General features: G+C 34.5%; 1 protein-coding gene across 4 annotated transcripts in view; it reads left to right on the top strand.

Annotated features, from left to right (window-relative positions):
- ASCC3 (activating signal cointegrator 1 complex subunit 3) overlaps positions 1–24,537 on the top strand; it is a 400,644-nt gene that overhangs the window by 311,459 nt on the left and 64,648 nt on the right. For all 4 annotated transcript variants that reach the window (XM_072642929.1, XM_072642932.1, XM_072642930.1 and 1 more), the window contains 2 exons: positions 1,985–2,096; positions 3,536–3,670. In XM_072642929.1, the coding sequence (XP_072499030.1) occupies positions 1,985–2,096; positions 3,536–3,670 (247 nt within the window). The remainder of the gene's footprint in view (positions 1–1,984; positions 2,097–3,535; positions 3,671–24,537) is intronic.

Below are 24,537 nucleotides of genomic sequence, written 5' to 3'. Positions count from 1 at the left end.
ATCATTACAATGATAAATGTTTGTTTTAGGACAGGACTAAGGATTTTTCAAAAAAGACTTAATTTTTCAAGTGATTCTAGAAGTTCAAGGAAAAAATGTACTTAAATTTTATCAAAATTAGAACTAAAATAAGATCATATGTATTACTTTGCTATTGCTTTTGGCAGAGGAGGTTAAATACTTATGATTGTAGTCTGCATAGATGAATATTTGAATTACAGCACATTTTCTCTTTCTCTTAAACACTGTAACAACCATCTCAGTTACTTCTTCTCTCTGCTACTTTCGTTATAATGCATATCTGTCAAAGGACTAATCCTGGCAAGTGCACAATTTAGAATGTCTGATGAGATTTTTAGCAGGCTTAACTAATGGCAAAATCTCATATTTGGAGATATTTTTTGCCAAGTTCATATATTTCTAATTTAAGTTTCTCTTTCTGTAATCTGAATCCAAGTATGTTTATTTTTGATGTTTGTTTACTAGTGAGCTTATTTTCCTTCTCTTTGAGAGAAAAAAGGAGAAATGACTGATGACAATACTACTCAGCATTTCTGAATCCTGTGAATATTTATGTTGTGAAGTCTCTAGTTCCTTTGCAGGCCTACCATCTTTATTTGAAAGTACAGTCACCTTTTTTTTTTTTTTAACCAGCTATTAGTATGACTTCCTTATTCCAAAATAGGTTTAAAGTCCTCTGCCTGTGTCCCAGCTTTGAGAACAGCTAAATTCCACCACTCTAATCCCAAATCTCCTCTCTATTTACTTTTTTCTTGGGGTGATGGGATGTGGAGTCAAATTTCCACCTTACATGGCACAGAGTAGTAATTAGAGGATTGCTATAACTGTATGGAGATAGCCACTCTGCTTTTGAACTTTTGCCAAAACACAAATTCCTACCAATCATAGGGATTTACAAAGGGTGATGATATTCTCTAGAGGGTTTAGAGAGGTGAAAAAAGGTCCAATACATGCCCTTATGATTTTTTTTTAACATGCAGCAAGCCCTATGAGTTTTGTATCTGCCCTACAGAATCAGGTTGAATGTTTTTTAGCTTGATGAAGCACCTACTAGGCCCCAGGATGACATGTATTTGCTTAATACCATTGGAATAGTAGTTTACCAAATGATTCCCTTGGGCCCTAAATGGTTTATCTACCTCAAAAAGTGAGCAGTTTATTCTCAGTGATTAATTCACCTATGAGAAGTTCACTCTTGTCAATTAATATAGTAGTTTTGTAACATGATAATAGCTCACTCTGGTAAGAGGTCTAGATACACAATTTTAAAAAATATATTATTACCTTCCCACTGATAACATTATAATATCTTTTAAATATGAACATATACACCTAATTTAGTAGTTCTCAAATGCATTTTCCACTTATTAAGTGCCACAGAGCTGTCTGGGTAAGTTCTTTCAGGGCAGGAATTGAGTTTCCTCTAAACTTTCTGTATCCCTTAGGCCTAACACAGTGTCTTTATGCAGTGGGCACTTAACTTGTTTTCTTTCTTTTTCTTTTTTTTTTTTTTTGTATTCAGAATTTTGTCTGCTTCATGTAGTAAAATCTATGTCAGTAATTGAGGGAATGGGGGGGGTGGTAATAGTAGTAGTGGGGTGGGGGAAGTGTCAGTGCAGAAACCACAATAGACTTACTATTTTATACACAGATCGGTAAACCTTAAAACAAGGTCAGCCACTTAGTTACCCATAGAGCAGTGACTTTAACCAACTTACCAACCAAATGAGTTGATCTTATTTTACATTGTAAGTTTGTTCATCTGTAAAATGGGGATAATAATTTCTGACATTGTTTCTATAAATTTCTATGAAATAAAACACACTTTTAAATTCTCAGAAAAACGCTATATAACATAACACTATATAACGCTATATTTAAGATTATTATTAAGATTAATTTTAATTAAGATAATACAAAATGTTTTACAGCTATTAATTCTAATAATTTTGTTCTTCTCTAGTTATTATAACCTGGATGATGTGAGTCATGAGTCCATGAACAAATTCCTTTCAAACCTTGTGGAGAAGGCCCTCATTGAACTGGAATATTCCTATTGTATTGAAATTGGAGAGGTATGTATCTGGTTGACTAATATGACAGAAAGGGAAAATGACAGATATTTGAAGGAATGTGGAAAAATTAGGATGCTAATATAATGTTGGTGGAGTTGTGAGCTGATCCAGCCAATCTGAAGAGTAATTTAGAACTATGCCCAAAGGGCTATAAAACTGTACATACCATTTGACCCAGCAATACTGCTACCAGGTCCGTATCCCAGAGAGATCAATTTTTAAAAAAAGGGAAAAAGAGGGGTGTGTGTGTGTGTGTGTGTGTTGACAAAAATGTTCATAACAGCTCTTTTTGTGGTAGCAAAGAATTGGAAATTGAAGTGATGTCCATCAGTTGAAGAATGGCTAAACAAGTTGTGTTGTTAATTGTGAATAGGATACTATTATTCCATGAGAAAGGATAAGCATGATACTTTGAGAAAAACCTGGAAAGATTTACACTAATTGATGTAAAGTGAAGTAAACAGAACCAGGAGAATATTGTATAGAGTAACAACAATAATGCATGGTGATCAACTGTGAATGACTTCGCTATTTTCAGCAATACAGTGATCCAAGACAGTTCTGAAGGATTTATGATGAAAAATGCTATCCACCTCCAGAAAAAGGACTGATGGAGTCTGAATACAGACTGAAGCATACTGTCTTTTATTTATTTTATTGGGGGTTTTTTTTGGGGGGAGGGGTTTCACAACATGAAATATATTTTGCAGGAAATATGTTTTACATGACTGTACATGCATAATCCTTATCAAATGGCTTACCATTGCCCAAGAGGGAGGGCAGGGAGAGAATTTAGAACTCAGAAATTTTTTTAAAGAAATGTTAGAAAAAGTACTTTTATGTGTAATTGGAGGGAAAAAAGATATTTGAAAATTTTTGAAAAATTGTAGTGGTATGACTCCAAGTCAAATCAATTTAAATTTTAAAGTGGCCTTCTCCTTTTGGATAAAGGGCCTCTTTATTCCCTTTCTAAAATCCAGCCATCTTTAAGGGACTGCTAGGCAGCAAACATGATTGAAAGTGAACTTCTGCCCCTAAGCATATATTAAGACTTATCATCAGGATAGTCTCCCAAGAGCACTGTTGTTTAGGTATTATGTTTTAGATACTTTAATCGTTTTTGTACATATAAATATTCAAGTCTTCTTATTTTATTTAAATGCATGCCATATCTTTTACAATTTTATTCTATATGTATAGTACTTTAGCTATATGTGTTTTGGTGAAATTGAGTTGGTGAGCTGACCTTGGAACCCAATCACAAGTTATAATAACATTGTTTGTATAAAGAAAAAATATATTCTTAGTGTAACATACCTGACTTACAAGTAAGCTTTTGGAACACACTCATTTTAAATTAAAAATTACCTGTGTTTTCTTTATGCTGCATTTTAAAATTTGTTTTTTATGCATGGAATGTTTCATTTCTCTTAAAACAGGATAATCGTAGCATTGAACCACTTACATTCGGCCGAATTGCATCCTATTATTATTTGAAGCACCCAACTGTCAAGATGTTCAAGGATCGTTTGAAACCTGAATGCAGTGTGGAGGATTTGCTTTCAGTTCTAAGTGTGAGTTTCAAATTTCCTTCATGATATCATTATATGTTGTGATGTAAAGTATATGTGTTAAATGTAGTAATTCTTAGTTGTACATACCTTTGACTAGCTTAATGCCTTCCACATAAGAAACATTCAGTCAGTATTTATCAAATTGAATTTTTAAAAATTAAATTGCTTACTGTACTCAGATCCTAAATTTTTAAGTCTTTAGACTATAACCAGAACTAGTTGAATTCCTCATTAATGTATCACCTACAGTGAGTTTTGACTCTTCTTTAATCTGGTGTTATGGTGAAGTAGGAAGAGCCCTAGACTGGGATTTAGAGAACAGGTTTTAGAGTCTGCATTAACTAGTTTTGCAGCCATGAGTCATTCATCCATACCCCTGAATCTGTTTCTTTATCTGTGCAATGGAGCAACATTTTCCAATTCCAAAATCTTTTGATTCTAAGATACTTTACATTATTACTTGTGCAGATTACTTTGCATCGTTACTGAAAACATCCTAAATTAATTTTTACCATTGAAATTGTTTGACTTTTTAGCTAGTGCCAAGTAATTTTGCAGAAATACTATTTTCTAAAATAACATTTTAAATAAAGATGACATTTTTCTTTGTATTTTTAGATCACTATAAACAACTTTTCTTCTCCCTGCCTTTATCCATGTTTTAAAAATGGGGGATTGAGGCAGTTTCAAAAAAAGAAGAGAATATTTATTATGTTCTGTCTTCTCACTGGCTGGATTATCTCTCAGTATGCTATTTATTGTCTTCCCCATGCCTCTGCCTTTCTGTATATGCTCTGAGATCCTGTTCAGGTCTTGCCAGTCTGATAGCACTTACTTTGATCTTTCTTTGTATAAGCACAACGGCTCGCACAGTGCCTGATGACCAATAAATGCTTGTTTGATGTATTAATTGTTGCATACCACATTGATCTACTCTCAGTTTACTGCATTATGAAACTAGTATTATGGATAATCAACAACATCAAATAAAATATAATTTCTATTCTGGAGGTTCCTTTTACTATTGTTTTACTTAATTATATTTTGTGTAGGATAATAATGAAATTAGTATAACCTTCTCATGTAGGGTAAGCTATCTGATAACAATAGGAATCAGTCCAGAACTGTGATAAGTAGAAATAACCTAGCATAGGATTTAAAATTGAAAACAAGTAACCAACAAAGTGAATTTGTAGTTGCTGATTTTGGAGCACACTATATGCCAGAGAAAATTCCAAGGAATTTTGTAAACTACCAAAGGAGTCATTATTTATGTTTTGTCCTTCAACCATCTCTATATAAAAGTATCCATTAAAAAAGAGGGTACATCCTGGTCATGATGGCATGTCATTTCATTCCAACATTTCAGAGGCTTTGTTTAAAAACAGTTGCATCAATCTAAGGATCTACTTTTATCAAAATAAACTTAGACCCTCTATGAGTAACCCAACAAGTGCATACCCTTTGCAGATACACATATAAGGCACATTTTCCAATATATTTCACTTTAAGAAACTTCATAATCAAAGCTAACAACCTGAAATTTATATAGCATTTTTCATCTAAGAAATTAAAACCTTACCGCTGAAAATAACTAATCCTAAGATATCGCCATGTGAATTATTTTACTCCTTTTGAAAGAAGAAAGCCAAGCCAAGTAATTAAAATATTGCATGATTCACCCAACTTCTTACACTTCAGTGTCAGAGAAATTAGTTCATTAATTAGGAGCTTCTATGTGCTAAGCATTGTGCTAGCACTGGAGGTATAAAAACAAAAGTGATGATAATCCATTTTTAAGGAGGGGTGAGGATGATGAGTGGAACCACAGGGAAGTAGATTGATAGATATATTCTTTCTATTAGTAGTGGCAGTATTGATTTGATGATAGTCCCAGAACTTTGGGAGGGTTGTGAACGATATGGCTTATGGAGGGGGAGTTTAGAGAATCAGAGAAATAGCATAAATGGAACATCCAACTTGGCATAGTAACCCACATATAAGTCACCTCAAATCAGGACCTCAAGGTAGGAGTTCCAGAGCTGAAAGGTCTAAAATATCCAGGGCATGATTTCTAGTCCAGGCCGTAAGATGGCTTGATGAGAAGAAGGTGGAGTAGACGACTCTTGCCAGTTCATCGATATAGGTACTTCCTCCAAAAATGAGATTTTAACCCTTCCATACCTTCTTATTTTTTGTGATTCTTGTCCAGGTTTCCACAAATGCTCTAGAAAGTATACATGCTAAAAGCCTTCTTCTGTATCTCTTTACATTACATGAGTACTAGTGGAGTACATTTCTTACCCTTCATGCATACTACATGACCAGCTTATCTCATTTTCCATTAATAAACCTCTTTAGTGGTTTTTTTGCATGCGTTCAGCCTTAATAATATATTACAGCCTATTTACAACTACCATGTGTCTCTTCATGGACTTTTGGGCAACTTGAAGTTTTGACTGATTCATCAAAGACTGTGGTATTCCATAATTTATGGTCATGCAGCATTATTGAAAGAATAATTTTGCTTAAAAAATGGATTCCTATTTCAGAGAGGTTTGGAATCATTTGTGTGTCGTCTCCTTCTTTATATTGTAAGCTTGTTGAGGGCAAGGACTGACTTTTTATTAATTGTATCCTCAGCACTGTGCCTAGCAAACATAGGCACTTAATAAATATTCGTTGGATTGGATTGGATTGAAAGTGCCATATGAGTTCCATTCCCTAACATAAGGCAGTCTACTCTCTTCCTTCTTTTCAATTATAGCCTATTTTGTCGTCCATCTTCAGGTACTTAATTGATTAATTTACTGATAACTCTGTGTACTATCCATTCAACTGTATATGGTGATCTGGTCAAGAGGAATTCTTCATCCACTTAGTTTTTACAAATGGATAATTAGCTGAATTCTTGATAGATTAGTAGGCAGCCATGTAGTACTGTGGGTAGAGTGCTGGATTTGGAAAGACTTGAGTTCAGATCCTACTCCAGGCATGTACTAGTTATGTGACCCTGGTAAGTCACTTTAAATTCTCTGTCTTTTCATCCAAATTTACTGACACTCATCTCACCAGGGCGGTTGTAAGGATCAAATGAGAAGATGTATGGAAAGCACTTTTCAAACTGTAAAGCTCTACAAAAATATTAGCTTAAAAGGTGATTATGGATCACATAAGAGGTTATATGAGGTTATGTAAGAGGTTTTTAGTATTTCAGATCTTAATACATATAGCACAATACCATCTACAGAAAGCATTTTAAGGACCCCCTCCATCAACGGAGAATTCCCATTCCATTTGGATTATATGATAGTGGCAAAAACTTTTGTTGAACACACAGCTCCATGTTTCATTTCCCACTTAATATTACTCATCAGGGCACTGTCAAGCAAAGTTAATTCTGTTGCTAATTCTATCAAGAAATCTGTTATGACTTTGACATGTTCATTGCAAACATCTTGTTTGGAGGATGCATCTTCCACTGCCAGATCGAATCAGACATTAAGCCCAGTGGGATCTCATCTTTGCTAAGTCTTTCTGTAGGTTATTTATAAATATATTCTATTATAGAAAATCACTTAGGAAAAGTTGCTTGTTTCCTTCTCATATTAACATCAAGGATGCCTATGATAGGATGTATAAATTTTTCTCAAGGATTTTGTAGAACAGAAGAGAAGCATCAAGGCTTACTGGATTAAGATCTAGTTTTGAAGCCAGGAAGACCTGGGTTCAAGTTCTACTTTTGACATATACTAACGTATGACCTTGGGCAAGTTATTTAGCCTCTCAGTACTCTAAACAATTTTCTAAGACTATAGATTGAGAACACATACTTATCTGCATTGGTAGAGTATCCTCAACTGAGAATGAATTGATGAATCATCCAGTTCCTTATTCTTGCAGATAAGACATTTGGCTTGTGGGCCAGTAGTTGTTATCTTTTTAGCCCCTTTTCTTCGTAGTAATAACATCCTTGATTACTTGTAAGTATCTGGTATGTTTCCCCTTTCAACTTGAGAACTGATCCCTAAATTTCATCCAAAATTGATTGGCTCCATTCTGGCTGCTTGTCTTGACTTTGTTTTCTTTAATACCATTTCTCCTTCCTTATGTAAAACCTTGGAAAACTGTTTTCAAAATCCAGATGTGGTTATCCCACTGTCATTGATGGAGAAAAAAATTGATTTGTTTCCATTTTTTGCCTATTTGTTGTTTTCCTTCACATTTTATCCTCTGATCAGTTGTGAATGACTTAGCTATTCTCAGCAAAGCAGTGATCCAACACACCTCTGAAGTATTTAAGATGAAAAATGCCCAGAGAAAGAACTGGTGGAACCAATAACAATCAAAGTATATTTGCTTTTATTTTTCTTTGGCCTTTTTTTCTTGGTCTGTGTTTTCTTTTACAACATGACTAATGTGGTAATATATTTTGCATGAGTACACATGTATAATCTATATCAAATTGTTTGTCTTCTCGATGAGGGGTGGAGAAGAAGGGAGAGAATTTGAAACTCAAGATTTTGAAAACAAATATTAAAAATTATTTTTACATATAATTGGGGGAAAATAAAATACTAAATAAATTAGAAAAATAACAAATTTCATACCCTCAGGATGATATAGCTTAAGCTTTCTATAAAACTCAAGCTTTTTATAAACTCATTTTTTCCCAACATCACTTTTTACTATTTTATGAGGTGAATATTGCTCAGTAGTTTAAAACCTCTTTCATAACATTTAATACATAGTATTTATTCTAACCCTGTGTTACCCTTAGCTGCTATATTTCTCTGTTTGTCAAAAAGATCAGGATGTTGCTAGCTGGTCTATTTTCTAGTTTCCTTTGGCCTACTGCTAATGGCATTTTATTTTTATCAGTTAAAACCTCCTTGGAAAAATACACAAATATTATGTATCTTCTATGTGCAAAGCATTATGCTAGATGTTGGGGGGAATCTTACTGAATTCTTTGTAGAATTTCTCTACTTTATCATCTCTTGCATTTGATAGTGGCTCATAAGCAGCAGTTAGCATCATGATGGTCCTTTTCTTTGTCATTATGAGCACTGCAGTGCAAATGACCAAGTGTTGCACAAAATATGTTTCTTCTTGCCTTTTCAGACACAGTGAAACTAACTGACAATTCTTTTATTTGACTCTCTAAAGAGAATTTAGGAGTCACCTTTCCATTTAGTGGAAACTTTTATTTCATTTAAAGCAAGAATAGCAATAATGATATAATATAATTTTCCTAGTCTTAGGTATTGTTTGTTTTTGGGATAGGTAAGGCTGTCACATTCAGAGTACTGACAGTTAAGTAAATATTTCTAGATGATAGATTTATAATTCTTAGACATCATTAACACATATAAAATGGAACTACATAAGATTGAGGGCTGTTTTGTATTTTTCTTTTGTTATGAGTTTCTGTTTCCAAAAATTCATGAACTACTAGTAAAAAGCTTCTTTGTACTTAGAAGAGGCTGATAGTCATTGTCCCTAAGGACTTTGTAGCACGAGGGTGCCTGCCAGAGTTTGACTTTGACTAGAACAATCTTTCATGGCCTGGAGTCCACTTCACACACAATGAGGCAACAGAATAGAACTTTGGGGAAGGTACTGGAAATGTCCCAAGATGGAAAGTAACTTTATACCATTTGCCAAGCAGGCTTATGAATAATAGAACATTACTTTTCTTAATTTTTTTTGCCTAGCACTTTTTTTTTGGTTTTTTTTTTACAAGGCAACTAACTGTTCTTTTAAAAAGTGATAATTTTGATGGCTAGACATGGTAAGCAGGGTAAAGCAAGCTTATAATGGAAGGAATGCTAGTTCTGTATTATAGTAAGTTTACTAAAAATGATTAATATTCTATGTGAAGAATGGTTCTTAAGACATTTTGCCATGACTTCTCTGAGAATTCCTAAAATGTACCTAGCTACCAGTTAGGCAGCTACCTCTATAATATTAATACCAAACTGTGAGGGTAGTACTAGCCTCTGATCTGTCACTGTGGATCACCAGAATTGATTCAGTTGATATGGTTTGTCATCATTAATGTCTTTTGTTATTTTGTGCCAAATTATTTATCTCTTACTAAGTTCAAGCATAATAGTTTTTATTTAGTTTTCAGTAGAAAAAATGAGAGGTTAACATAAGACCCTGAAGAATGACTTGTTGCATTGAAAATTGCCTATATCTATATAGATGTATCTATTTATATAGATATATAGAAACATAATCGTTATTGTAATGCTGCTGCGATACCTATAGCAGCCACTATGAATATGCATGCATATTTCCAGGGTAAATTTGCAAAATATAAATAATTCTCTTCCTCAAAGACAAAACCAAAATATTTCTTCAGATACCGGAAAGCCAATTCCACCAAAGTAACAAAGAAGTTTAAACACATCACCAATCCAGGGAGGGCCAACATCCTCAAACCTTCCCTCCATTAGGCTTCTCCACAGACAAGCTCCCCTAAGCAAGATTCTTCCCTTTCTCACTCAAGCTTGCTACTTTGCCTTGCTCTCTCCCAGCGCTGCCTTGTTCTCACTTCAGATCCACCCTTCCTGCCCAGCCCATTCAGCAAGCTCCTCTCACCATAGGCTCTATGTGACTCAGGCTCCATCACAGCAGTCACCTGGGCCCAAACTCAAAGCAGGTCACACAGGCCTACTAATGGGCAGGAAAGATCTTCCCCTGCCATTAACATTGCACTTATTTTTCCTCTGTACTACAGAATGCACATTCCAAGGGCACACAAGGAAATGAATCCCATTTTAATTTCTTCCTACACACTGTAGGAATGGCTCTAGGTTCTAAGTTGGCAGATAAATCATTAGTCACCAACTTCCTTAACAATGGCCACCTTCAATTCATTTTTACACATTTTCACCCTAGAAAAATACTAACTGACAAATATGGCATGCTTAGTGGTATTCAAGAAAGTTGATTTGAGACATTATAGAGTAGGAAAATAAGTTTTCCTTCCTGGCATAGACATAGTAAAGGAGGATTAAGAATTTTTAGAAGCAAAGGAACAATGAGATGGGAAAAGAGGAGCCTGCTTTATCACATAGTAAACTTAGCAATAGAAAGTGAGTGAGGTTTAAAAATTAAGCTCCTTAATAATTAGAGCTAGCATCCATCCTATTTAATGTTTTTGTAAGTGATCTGTAGAAGGAAGTATGTGGTGTATTCTCCATATTTCAGGACAACAGTAAATTCTTTAGGGGCAGAGAAGAGTGATGGGAATAAACTTCAGTAAGACCATAGTAATGTTCTCAAGTGCACCTAAAAAAGTGAGAGATAAGTCATAATATGAGCAACAAAGTAAGAATTCATTTAAAAATATGACATCTAACTGATTAAAAACACAGGACTCTTATCCCTTTCGTACTCACTGTGGGTACCACCTAGGAAAAAGAAACTGAGAATTATTATAGATTGTATTCTGTGGTCCAGTAAGCCAAGAAAATGCTGAATATCAATATGAAGAACAGAAAAAATAAAGCATTAGACAGCAGTATTCTGACTATCCAAAATGCAGTTTTTAATTCTTGTTGTCATGCTCAGGAAGGATATAATAAACCTATAAAAGTCAAAGCAGTTCAGCATATTGAAGAGATGGGGAGAACTACCACAAGAGAGAGGGGCGAGGGGACTTGAGTTTTGAAAGATAAAGGCCAAGAAAATGGAAATGACTAAATTTACAAAGTCATGAATGGCACAGTGAGATGAACAACAAATTCTGAAATACTATCCTGTATAAGCTCAGACTAGATTTTTTTCAGAGGTACCTTCTGTCTCCAAAATTGTTCTGTGATTCTGAAGTAAGTGTAGGATAAATAAATCAAAGGAAGTATTATATCACAGCAGGTTATAATGGTAGGTGACTCATTCTCTCCAGCGGTAGGACAGATAGAAAATAGAGATTGAGAGAGCTTTTAACTTTTTTTTGTCAGACAGATAGACAGGCAGAAAGACAGACAGATAGATTTTTCTAAGTAATTGCCAAATTGTTTATTAAGCCCTTATCAGTTGGTGAGAAGTCAACCATATTCTCTGACAAAACCTTTTGGGCTTCTCTTCTCCTCGCAACAAAGTATTGGGCCCTATACACCAGGGATCTGTTTGTCAGTTGCCATGTTCTACACACATTTTCATGATGAGACTCATTTTTATTACAAGAGGCTATATAACATGATGAATAGAACACTGAACTTGGAGTGAGGAAGACTTCTGTATGGATCCTGCCTCTGGAACTTACTTATGTAACCACACATAAATCGCTTGACCTCTTTAAATCTTAGTTTCTTCATTTGTAAAATGGAAGTATAGGTTTAGTCCTTTCTTATAGGATTATTATGAGATTCAAATAAGATGTTTGATATGAAGTGCTTCAAAAACTTCAAATCCAACATAATTGACAATTGCTGTTGTGTGTTTTATTGTCTTTCTGCTTTAAAAGTACTTTGTCCTTCAGAATTTGTTTGAAAAATTAAACTTTTTAAAAAATTTCACTGTCTAATGCAACATCTTCATGCCAAAAGTCCCGTAGAATGTGAGCATGTAGAAACATGTGCTCATATTTATAAACATGTAATATTATTAGAGGAATCTATTTCAAAACATAAAAGGTGGAAAGTATGTTCTCATGATTTCATTGCTAAAATGGGCTGTTTCCTAACATTAATTCTTAATGAGTTCTGTTACAAATAACCCAGTTTGCTTATCTTCTTAAGTGGGATAGAAATTCACTCATAAATCTTAGTATTCCAGTAGATTTATTTTTATTAAGTAAATAAATTATTTTAAAAAATTTAATATGAAACTTTAACCTCAAAAGGCAAAACTTAAGGTAAAATTTTCTTATAAATGGTTACTAATCTTAAAGTTTAAAAATATATTCATTTAATTGTAAATGTCAATTACTAATCAAATAGTTGTTTCATTGAGTCATAATATTAAAGGCATAAAAACAAAGTTTTTAACAATCTGATGCTATTTTGAAAAGATTAGACATTTTAAAAGAATTTTTGCCAAGTTTTTTTTTTTAAACACTGTGAATTAATGAGCTTCATAATTAAGGCAGCCGTTTCACACCTCTATTGTTAACCAACGACATTACATCTGTCTTGCTCCATTGATGCCCTCCTCCTACTTATTGAAGCATTTAGCAGTTTTGGCAACAGGGAATTACATGGCATGGGGTAAGTAGCCTAATTAGATATAAGTGAAAATCCTGAGGGAAAAGGACATTTAAAAAGTAATTTGAAGAATCTCTTAATTATGTTGGCACTGAAAGCAAAAAGCGTATTTTTGAAAATCCATGTCATCATTGCAAGCATGATTATAATTTGATTTGTTCAGTGAACTTCTAAAAGTTGTCTATTTTAAGACAATAATGGAAATGAAAACACTGAGTTTGCTCAAATTTGTTTGAACAAATCTTTCAAAATGTCTGCTTAGAGTATTAATAATTTTGAAAGAAGTCAAAATATGCCTAAAACATACGGTTTTTCTAGAATTCCAGTAAGTTTTTAAAAAATATATCCTGTTGTCATAGTTGCTATGAATAAACAGAAACTGGAGATTGCATTATTTATGTCTCAAATGCCTAGTCTGAAATTGGTAAAATTCTTACTTCTTCTTAGAATTTTTCATGTTGCCTAAAAGTATCAGTTTCACGTGTTTATAAAAAAAAAAAGTGGAACTCTTCCAGATACAAAAATAGCATCAAAGCAATAAGATTTTTATACAGCAGTAAATTTCCTAGGTTTGGACATTACTCTGTGCTGCTTATTTTAAAAGCAGACTGATTGCTAGCTCTGTCTCTGTAAGAAGCACAGTCAGTAATTTAGCATTTGTGATAGAAAAGATGGTGGTTGAATGGATGGATTTTTCCCAGTTTTCAACCATTCAGCCATTTTTATGGAAACAGCCTAAGTACATTTCTTAAAGAAGTAAGTTAGGAAAAATAAGAAAGACATAAAAAGATTAAAAGCAATGAATAATTGGAAAGAAAAATCCAAGAGAAAAATAGCAATAAGGGGAAGGTGGAGGGAGAGGAGGTGACACAGCATGTCAAAATGAAGAGTTCAGTAGAGGAAAAATGAAGTGAAGGAAAGGTTAACTGAACATCACCAGAGCTCATGACCTTCCATTTCTAAATAAGCCTCCTCACAGTCCCAAGATCCTCCACCCATCTGCTGCTTTTTGTTATCTTCTTAGTGGGGAAACCTAATGGGATATCTTCCAGGGCTCGCAAGATGAGCCATCCTGACTTAGAGGCAATATAGTTCTTTGGCATCTTCAGATAAGCACAGATGGTAAACGTCCTAAAAAAAAGTGCCTCCCTACTGCCCTGCTTCTCTTTTTTCCTTGAGATGTTCTCCACCTTCCCTGCTTTATTCTTCTTAAGATCTCTTTGGTTTGCATTTTCTCTGTTTACACAAAGAAATTATTTCCCTTTTAAAGACTTGTAATTCCCAAATATGTTTATTAATATGATTTAGGGAATTAATTCTTAAGTATTTTTAAAGCTACCGATTTTATTATTAATATAAAAAGTCATAGAATTAATAACACAGTTATCATAGTATAACTGTTATATATTATGTATATTCAAAATATTGTATATATTCAGTATATCATGTATTTACATCATATAGTTTACATACAGCTCTATATACATTAAATCTTTTTATCCTCACAACAACCCTTATAATGAATTTTTCCCAATCTGTACAATTAATGTATATATGTTATTTCCCCCATTAGAATGTAACCTTCAGGGCAAGGAATCATACCCTGCAGATTGACAAAAATAGCAAAAACTGATATTGGAGGAGTTGTGGAATAATAGACAGGTTAAGTACATTGTTAGTAGAGCCATGAAATAGTACCATTTGTGGAAAGCAGTTTGGAATTATGCAAGTAAAGTGTCTAAAATGGCCATTCTCTTTGAATTAAAAGTGTGTTGTCCATTTTTGGAAAATTGGTTGTTATAAGTTAACCACTGTGTCCTTCCTTGTATGTGCCCCTTCCAGGGATGCCCAATGTAATGCCAGGCATCTTTGTCTATCTAGTTATAAAACTGCTTATGGGAATTGTTGGTACTCAGAACAAAGTAGATCTTCTGCCCTGTTCTACCCAGAGGTCATAGTTAATAGCTCAGTGGAGAAATATTGATCACTATATCTTTGCATATATTCCCAGTAACTGTACAACACAGTTGTCAAAGAGAAAACTGGTATAATACCATCCTAACCATTTAATGTGCATACTTCACTCTCCATACAAAAATGTATTTATTCCTTCTTACGTTTAATATACTACTGTTTATTTAAATATAAATTAAGTAATTTAGATACCTTTCTCTTTAAAGGAACTCTGTGGTCAGTTCTTTGGTAAAGAAAACACTCTTGTAATGAAAATAATTCCCTACCTTACTCCTACCCCCACTGATCAGTTTTGTGAAATCGACTTTTTAGTTTAAATAAATTAGTTCGTTTTTGTAGAAATCAGGTATTTGTTGAATACCTAGCATTTTGCTAGGTGCTGCTGCTCTGGCATGGGGAGGGAGCCAGAGGAGCATAAAATGTGGTCCCAAGGAGCTCACAATTTATTTGAGACAAACTGCTGGCAAATCATATAGAAAACTACATATGTGTGTATACATATATATATGCAAATATATATGTATACGTACATGTATATGTATTTTGCCAAGGTATATGGTACAATTAACATAAAATAATATAAATTACTTGTACTGTAGCTTAACACAAAAGGAGCTAAAAAGTGAAATGTACATGTTGTTGTCAGACACTTGCCCCTGCTTCCCTGATGGTTACCTTTTTATGAAGAAGGGAAACCTTTGAAAGGAGTCTCAGTTGACTGAGTCACACTCAGTATGTAGTTAAGGTTATCATTTAGGTGAATAGTGTGAATAACTAGTTCTTCCTATGTAGTGACTCCTACAGATTATAGTAAGATTTCTAGAAAAAAAATTTTTGATGATATCAAAAGGGTTATTTTATATCTTCTTGGTAAAGAACAGTATTGTATGAAAGCTTTGCCAACTAAAATGGAAAACTTTGAAGTCACTTGTTATTTTGTCACCTATTGAAAAGAGCAATAGGCTGAGGGCCAATTAACCCGGGTCTGATTCCACTGCTATAGCAGATCTTAGAGAAGTTCTTTCCCTTCTCTGTTTCTGGTCGATCACCAAGAGGGTTAAACTTACAGCATTTCTGGTGACCCATACAGCTCTGAATTGTGTCTTTATGACATTCCCATTCAAGGAGAGATAGCTTGTTTTAAGGAGGGGGAAAAAGGAAAAATGCATAAGTTTCACTGAGCAAGAAATACTTGTAAATGTTCTTAGATTGACCTCTTAGTCTTATAAAACTATAAAATAGCAGGCAGCTAGGTGGTATGATAGAGAGAGCACTGGCCCTGGAGTTAGGAGGACCTGGGTTCAAATCCATCCTCAGACATGTACTAGCTACATAACCCTGGGCAAGTCACTTAACTGCTGTGGCCTACCCCACCTCCATTCCCCAAATAAATAAAGTAGATCTGATCATGTCACCTTCCCTGCTCCTGAACAGTCCCAGTGGATTTGTTGTTTAAAAAACAAACTATAAAATAGAACTGATAAAACAGCGATGATCTGTCTATACAGTAGATATCACCTCCTTCTTTGGAAACCAAAATAATTTACGAAGGATTATCTGAACCAATAGTTCCCATTGTGTAAATAGGTCCTAGACCATTGAGTGAGGAGTTGCAGGGTGTCCACACATTCATATTTGGATCCATAATTGTGCAAGCATGTCTTCTGTAGACCAAATAAATAACATCTTATTACATATACATGTATTACTTTTATTTAAATGTGCATAAGCTTCTGTTATAATTAGTAAGCTGCAAGTTAATTATAAAGCATTATTAAATTCATGGTAGCTATGCATCTTCTTAATTAGATGTGGAAGCCCTTTGAATTTTTGTATATTAAATATTGCTCCTTGTACTCACAAAAAGTTGGAAACTATTGCTATGGAATATTAAAAATAATATGTTACATTTATGTGGTACTTGTTAGTTTTCAAATGCTTTGAGCTACATACAGTTTATCAGATATACATCTGGAAGGAACTTAAGAAAATAATAATAGTAATTCACTTCCATAGTACTTGAAGGCTTACAAAGCTGTCCTTACAACCTTTGTTGAAGTGAAATAGGTTATACAAGAATTGCTATCCCCATTTTACAGAAGAGAAAACTGAGGCAGAGTTGAAGTGAATGTCAGAGCCCTTACTCAAACCCAGACTTTCAGATTCTAAGACCAAGACCAATAAATAGTATAGCATTTAATCTGGTGATTGAAAGAAGTTAAGCACTATGAAATATACGCATTCACAAATACTAGGGGAAATACTTGTGGAACTATTGAATATGTTTGTTTTAAATAGGAGAGGAATGGCCCTAATGTCAAAATACACCATTCTAATTTTACCTCAAATCTAACTTCCTTCATTCCACTATACTAAACCACTTCTCCTTGAGATCATCCAACTTCTTTATTTCATAGATGAAGAAACTGAGACCAAGAGAGGGTAAGTAACTTACCCAGAGTCACACAGCTAGTAAGGGTTGGGATTTGAACCCAGGAGCCCTAATTACAAATCCTTTGCCCTTTCTACCCCACATTGAAAAAACTAAGAATTGGAGAGTTGGAGCAATTTGTACAAAAGCACACAGCTAGTAAGTGGTTGAGACAAGTCTTCTGACTCATAGTACAATGATCTTTACAGCACACCACAGTATGGAATATCTTTTTTAGCTTTATCACCACTTTCATGTTACTGGTAGTTAGTATGTTGTTTTTTTTTATTTCAAGAATCAAATAGTAATAGCTATCTCCATGATTTAGAAGAATTAATTCATTTTCCATAGATTCTAATCACAAGTTAAAAGTACCTCATTATGTGGAAAGAATCTGTTTTATTATATATAATCAACGTTGGGTTTTTTTAAATGTAAAAGTATTACTAGAATCCCTCATTCTTTCCTCCAAACAGACTAATAATAATAATCAGGCACCATTTCTTTCCCATTTTTGCTGGTGATGCATAGTTATATAAAGTTTTCTAGTTATGATGCTTTAGTATGTCAATAGAATCCTCTTTCAGTCTGGCTTTATCTATTTTGTCACATTGCTCTTTGTGAATAATGCTTACCAAGTGCAAAGAAGTGAGAGAATTAATGCTAAGGGTAACAATTCTCAAATCTTTGATGTACCTATAGGAGAAATCTCTTTTCCTTTTACTTTGAATCCAGTAAGTAAGAGTTAAAAGTTTCTGGTCATTTCCGTTGTTTGATTTTTCACTAGACCAGCAGATGGAGCAATTTCAAAGTCTATTCCTTTTGAAGAATCTGGTTGTGCTAAGTATGGCTTTTGAAAATGGAGATTATAAATGTTGGGCCATATTCCTTGCTCCAGTTCTGAGTAGATTCCTAGATGTACTTTCACCATCATTGTTGAATATTTAGTTCTAAGGCAATGTTTAAAATAAAACCAACTAGTCTTAACTCATACCCAGTAAAACAGTTATTAGGTAAATCAAGATGACAATACTTACTGCTTGAAACATATTGAACTGAATGTAGTACATTATGTTTTCATGTAACAGGGGAAAAAGAAAGTCCCAAAGAAGAGTCATTGGCCACTCCTCAAAGAGCAAAGTGCTGCACTAACCAAGTCTTTATGTTATTATCTTAAAGCAAATTCATAGAATGATGGGATCAGAGGTAGAAGGGACTTTAAAGGTTTTCAGTTCCAATCTTTTCACTTTACAAATAAGGAAACCGAGATTTAGTGAATTTTAAGTGAATTACTCTTGGCCATATGATAAAGTTGAATATTAGGAAGGGAATTTGAACCTAGATGTCCTAACTCCTAAGCCAGAATGTTCGCCACTGTGCTACTGTAATTGCATTATATTTTCAAGAAAGAAGAATCATTCAGGAGAGTGGAGAGAGGACTATAATATTTGTTTGTTTTTTAAATGAGAAATTTACACAAGAACAAAAACTTCAGAGGGATCTCTGTGCCAGCAAAGCTTGCACGCTTTAGGTTAAAACATTTAGATTTTCTATTTTGATATATAGTTGTTTAAAGAACTTGCTACTATATGAGACACTGTGATACAAAGAAAGATACTGTGGATAAAAAGAAAGGCTTAAAAGCATACTCCTGCCCTCAAGGAATATACATCCTAATTGGGAAAGCAACATGTTAAAAAATAAATATATACGTAGTACGTAAAATGTCATATGTGAAGGGAAGACACTGGGTAGATTGGGAAAGGCATAGGCAGATGGTAGAATTTGAGCTGATTCTTGAGGCCAGAGGCAGAGATGTGGAAGCAGAACATTGCAGGCAATGGGACTCAACCATTGCAAAAGCACAAAGTTTGGAGATGTACCAGGTTGGAGGAAATACAAGTAGAACAGTGTAGTAGATAATAGAGTACAGTAAATATAAAAGAAAAGTGGAACGGGCCAGGTTATGAAAAGCTTTAAATTCTAAACAGAGGATTTTATGTTTGTTACTGGAAGTAGTAGGGAGCCACTACAGTATACTTGGTGTGTATATTTGGGGATGGTGACATGATCAGACCCATACTTCAGAAGAATCACCTTGGCAGCTTCGTACATGCTAAAGTGGAGTGGGGAGAGAGACTTGAGGTGGAAAGATTAGGAAGAAAGTTACAGCTGTGGTCTAGGCAAGAAGTGGTGAGGGCCTGATTTAGGGTTGTGGCTATATGAGTAGAGAAAAGGGGAGGTGTGCTAGAGATTTTGTGAAGGTAGAAATGAAAAGATTTAATAAGAGATTGGATATGTGTGGTGAGTGAAAATGAAAACTTGAAGATGGCACCAAACTTGTATGCCTAGGAGGATGACAGTCCACTTGACAATAATAAGTGAAACTCAAAGCAGGGGATGTGGGAAGATAATGGGTTCTTTTCTGTATATGTTGAGTCTGAGATGCCTATAGAACCTCCATTTCAAGTTGTCCAAAAGGCCATTGGTGATGTGAGACTATAGCTCAGGTTAAGGATTATGGCTATATAAATACATCTAGGAATCATCTTCACGAACATAATAATTGAACCCATTGGAACTGATAAGATCACTGAGTGAGATATTGTAGAGTGAAATATAAAGAGAGCCCCTTGCTTACCTTAAATGAGAAAAGGGACTACAGAGAAAAGCAGTTATAATGATACAAGGATAAGGAATTGATCTATGAGAAAATATTAGAAAATACAAATCTCTGTGCACTAAAAAATGATTAAGATTAATGATTAAGGTTAAATCTAAAAACAGAAACATTGAGAAAAGAATTACAGTTAACATGCTTCACAAATCTTAAAGTGCTGTGTAAATCCTAGATATTATTTTTGTTATTAATAACGGAATTTAATTTTGTTTGTGAATTTCCTTGCCAGTGGGACACTATTCTACTGATTGATCCTAAATTTTTAAACTATTATAAAGGTTCATTGCCACATTTCTTTGGGCAATTATTTTTCATTATGATGTTGTGAACTTTTGTGGATTTGTTTTAGTGTAAACAGCATTTGTCTTTTTTTAATTATAGCCTTATTGTTAATTATCTTTACACCATCAAAAATAATTCTCTCATTTCAGTGTTTCTAGTATTAGTGTATGGTCAGTTTTAACTATTTTTAGCCCACAAATAGAAACATTTTCCAATCTTTTTTTCATAAATCAATTCCTTTTCTTTATATCATTCTGTTTGCTCTTCTAGGTAATCCATTTTATGTTTCATTTAAAATAACAAAGGGCTTATAGTACAAATATATACTTGCCAGGCTAGCAAAGGAAATTTCTCTTTATATTTGCAACACTCAGTTACATCGAGGTACTGTTATGTTGCAGTATTTCTGTGTGTGTCTCTCTGATATGAATGAATTGAACTGACTCCAGAATTTTGGTTACCATACATCTGTTGCCAATTCTCAAGACTCTCAATCATTAGATCCTCTTAAGTAAATGAACAACTGTATCTGTAAGTTCAGGACAGTCGATTGGTTAAGCAATGATCCTTGCTTTTCAAGGCTATCTCTTAAGTTCCTCTATGTCACTGACAGCTCTCTGAAAGATACCATCATAAACAATAAACGCCAGGATTTTGGACTGTCCCAAGTGACCTAAGAGGGGTAGGTTAGAGCCTTTCAGTAGATTTTTGCTTATCAGAAGCTTCCTTCCTAGAAACAACTTTTAATACTTTCAAAGGTGCAGTTATTTCAGCTCTCCTTACATATCCAAAGGGATCATAAAGTCATAGAGAGCTAGAAGCATCTAAAAAAAAAAATCTAGTCCAGTTCCCTCATTTTACAGATAAAGAAACTGAAGCCTTGAGATTTTAAGTGATTTGCCTAGAGTCACACAGTAGCAGACCCAGAATCAAATGCTGATCCCTGATGACAGATCTACCTTTATCTCCACAGTGCCATACTGCCTCCTAAAGGGCTGGCCTTGGAGCTGGTTAAGGAAAACTTAGCATTCTATTACCTGTTTTGGAGGGGTAGACTGCAAAGAGAATATGTGGCTTCACTCTTCTTAAATTAGCTTGGCTTACTTTCAGTGTATCCCTTAAGGACTGTATTGGAAATTTGTTGGAAATTTCATTTGGAAATGAAGCCTATAGGATAGCCTAAGGGGCTCTAATTTGAAACATTAGGGGCTGTAGTTATAGGTTGCTAAACTATAAACTCCACAAAGTCAAGAAATGTTTTATCTTCCCAGCATCTAGCACTGTACTATACGAAATGGGCACTGTATACTTCAAGTGTTTTTTGAATTGAACAGAAGAGGGAGATGTCCTTCTTCCCAATTGCATATAGAGTGGAAACCTAATGATTCTTAAACCAGTCTTCTGGGTCTCCTTTGTTTCTCAGCACCAAATGAAAGAACTTAAAGTTACCCAATTGAAAGAGAACCCGTGTCCCTTCTTACTAGAAGTGCTCGTCTATATCCATTTGTGAGAAGCACTTAGCAATTTAAAGAAATCATAAAGGAATTATAATTAGTAGTAGTGACTAGGACAGGGTGATTACTTCTTCGCTAAAATGTTTTGCAAATGGATTAACCCTAAGAATTAGGAATGGGTCTTAGAAGCTATCAGGAAAACTTGTCTCAAGTAGAGAAAATGTTCTTTCTTTTTAATGGCCAGGTAGTCAATCATCTATAAAAGAATGAGGCAACTACTAAGAACCTGAGAGAAAGAAAGTTCAGTCAGATCAAGTTGACTGGTTTAGCTTCATCCAATCTAAGATAAAGATTCACTCAATTCTATAGTGCTTGAAATCTCCTGGACAATTTATTTAATGTGGACTTTAAGATGACCATTTAATTAATTGGATTGAGCAGCCTTCAGATTTCTTTTTAACCATAACCTTTTAGATTAGGGAATGACTGCTTCATATCCTCATATAGCATACCTGTGTATATGAATTATATTGCTCTCTGTGTAACTCAACTAATCATTTTTCCTTATCTCTAAATTCTATTCATAATAAGATTAGACATCTTTCCTTCCCATTATTTATAACATCTATGTATTCCTCATACTTTTTCAACCTGATTCTAGGAACTATGGATAAATATTTTAGTTTGCTTAAACTTATTTATGATCTTTAAAACACCCTTTTCTACCACAGTTAATATGCAGCCATTTATTGGGACTGCAGTTATCTAGCAAAAAAACTGAAATACAAAGTTTCCTTGTCCGTAAATATGTGTGTGTGTGTACACACACACACACACACACATCAGTTTTAATCAGCATAGTCACTAAAGTACTAAATTGTTATATTTATAATTCATTGAAAGTTCCAACATTTAGTTTTTAAAGAAATTTATTTTAAAGAATAAAGAAACAATTTTTTGTTCTGGGATATTAAGTTGCTTCTCTTTTCCACTGTTTAAGTAATATAACACTATTTAATCTAAAAGTTAAAAACAATGAGTACTATGAAATATGTGCATTTACAAAAACTAGATTTTCAAGAATAAATATTTTTGTTATGATCAAGGGGAAAAACTTGTGAAATCATGGAATTTGTTTAATAGGAGAGGAATGTCCATAATGTCAAAGTAAGCAATTCTAACTTTATCTCAGATCTTTTCCCTTTCTTCCTTTGGTGATCCTACTTTCTAGTTTCTCTGTTGGGTAGTGAATGGTTAGGAATTAATCTCCAGCCTTTGTGACCTGAGGACCAGAACGCAGGGGCTAGTGAGTCCATATTTGAAGCAGGGAACAGGACAGATAATGAGTGTCTAAAGTTGTTGAACAGAGGGAAAACACAGAACTAAGATTTGAAATAAAAGCAGGGGTATGTATTGGAGTCAGCTCAAATTAGCTTCTAAGAGCTGATGGTTGTATTTTCAGAGTTAACATTTATACCTCAGAAATTAGCAAATGCTACAAATCGGGGTTTGATTTTGGTGTTGTCTTGTTGATGAATGTCTAGACTTCAGCAAGTAATAGAGAAATAATCTATTAAATTTAAAACTTGTTGTGCATACAATTTTTTTTTTCAGAGAGCCACTTGTTAAACATTTTCCAACAAACACTTGAATGAAAGTCAGTAGTTGGGAAGTCAGGAAATATAGTCAGAAGTAGTACAGTGGAATGAAGTGCTGGGAATACAAATAGAAAGACAAGACAATTCCTTCTCCTGGGAGCTTAGGAAAGTTCAGCTTCCAGATCCTGATGATGTTTATGAGTGCAGCAGCATGACAGTAGGTAAGGTTCAGTTGCCTAAATGGCAAATATTCCAGTTTGGCGAGTATAAAAGGGTCAGTGAAACTAACTGATGTGCAAACACATCATCTTTAGCGTTGTCTGAATTGATAAGACCACATGCTTTTCTGACAGTGAACCATTTGTCAGTGCCAAGGATTTTGGTGTCTAGAACATTCATTTCTAGTCCTTTAGTAGATGTAGCTACTGAAGAGGTGGGGGCAGCAGTACCAGTAGAAATGGGTCTCAAAAGAGTATGCTCCCTTGAATAATGCAGACAGGCTGGCTGGAAGCAGCCTTAGGATTGCAACTAGTCTTAGGGCACCTCCACCAGAGTCTGAAGAGAAGTAGTGATCATAGTGGCAATGGTTTTAAATGTCTTGCCCATCCCTCCTCTTGTCTCTCAGTACCTTAACAAATGCTTTTGGCCAACCCTCACCTTGGAAAAGGATCTAGGTTTAGAGCTGGAAGAACTCTTAGAGGTCATCTAGTCTAACCTCATTTTAAAGATGAGGAAACTAAGGTAAGAGAAGTTTTGACTTGCTCTTTGCAGTGGGTAGCTAGGTGATGCAGAGGATAGAATGTCTGTCTTAGAGTCAGGAAGATCTGAGTTCAAATTTGGCCTCAGACACTTACTAGTTGTGTGACCTTGGGCAAGTCATTTAACCCTGTTTGCCTCAGTTTCCACATCTGTAAAATGAGCTGGAAAAGGCAAAGGCAAATTACCCCAGGATCTTTGCCAAGAAAACCCTAAATGGGACTGAAGAGTTGGGCACAACTGAAATGACTGAGTAGCAACAAAGTGACAAAGCCAGGATTTGAACTGGTCTGCTAAATCTGTCATTCATTCCACTTAGCTGTGCTACCTTCTGATTTCAAATCTTTTCTCCAGCCCAGTATATCTTGAAGCTTTACCTCTCTAAGTTTCAGTTTCCTCATCTACAGAACGCAGACATTTCTACCTATTTCAGATTAGCATCACAAATCTAGAGCTAAAGAGATCGATTCTAAT

The sequence above is a fragment of the Notamacropus eugenii genome, chromosome 2 (genome assembly GCF_028372415.1).
Source record: "Notamacropus eugenii isolate mMacEug1 chromosome 2, mMacEug1.pri_v2, whole genome shotgun sequence".
Classification (NCBI taxonomy): domain Eukaryota; kingdom Metazoa; phylum Chordata; class Mammalia; order Diprotodontia; family Macropodidae; genus Notamacropus; species Notamacropus eugenii.
This window is presented reverse-complemented; position numbering and strand designations above follow the sequence as displayed.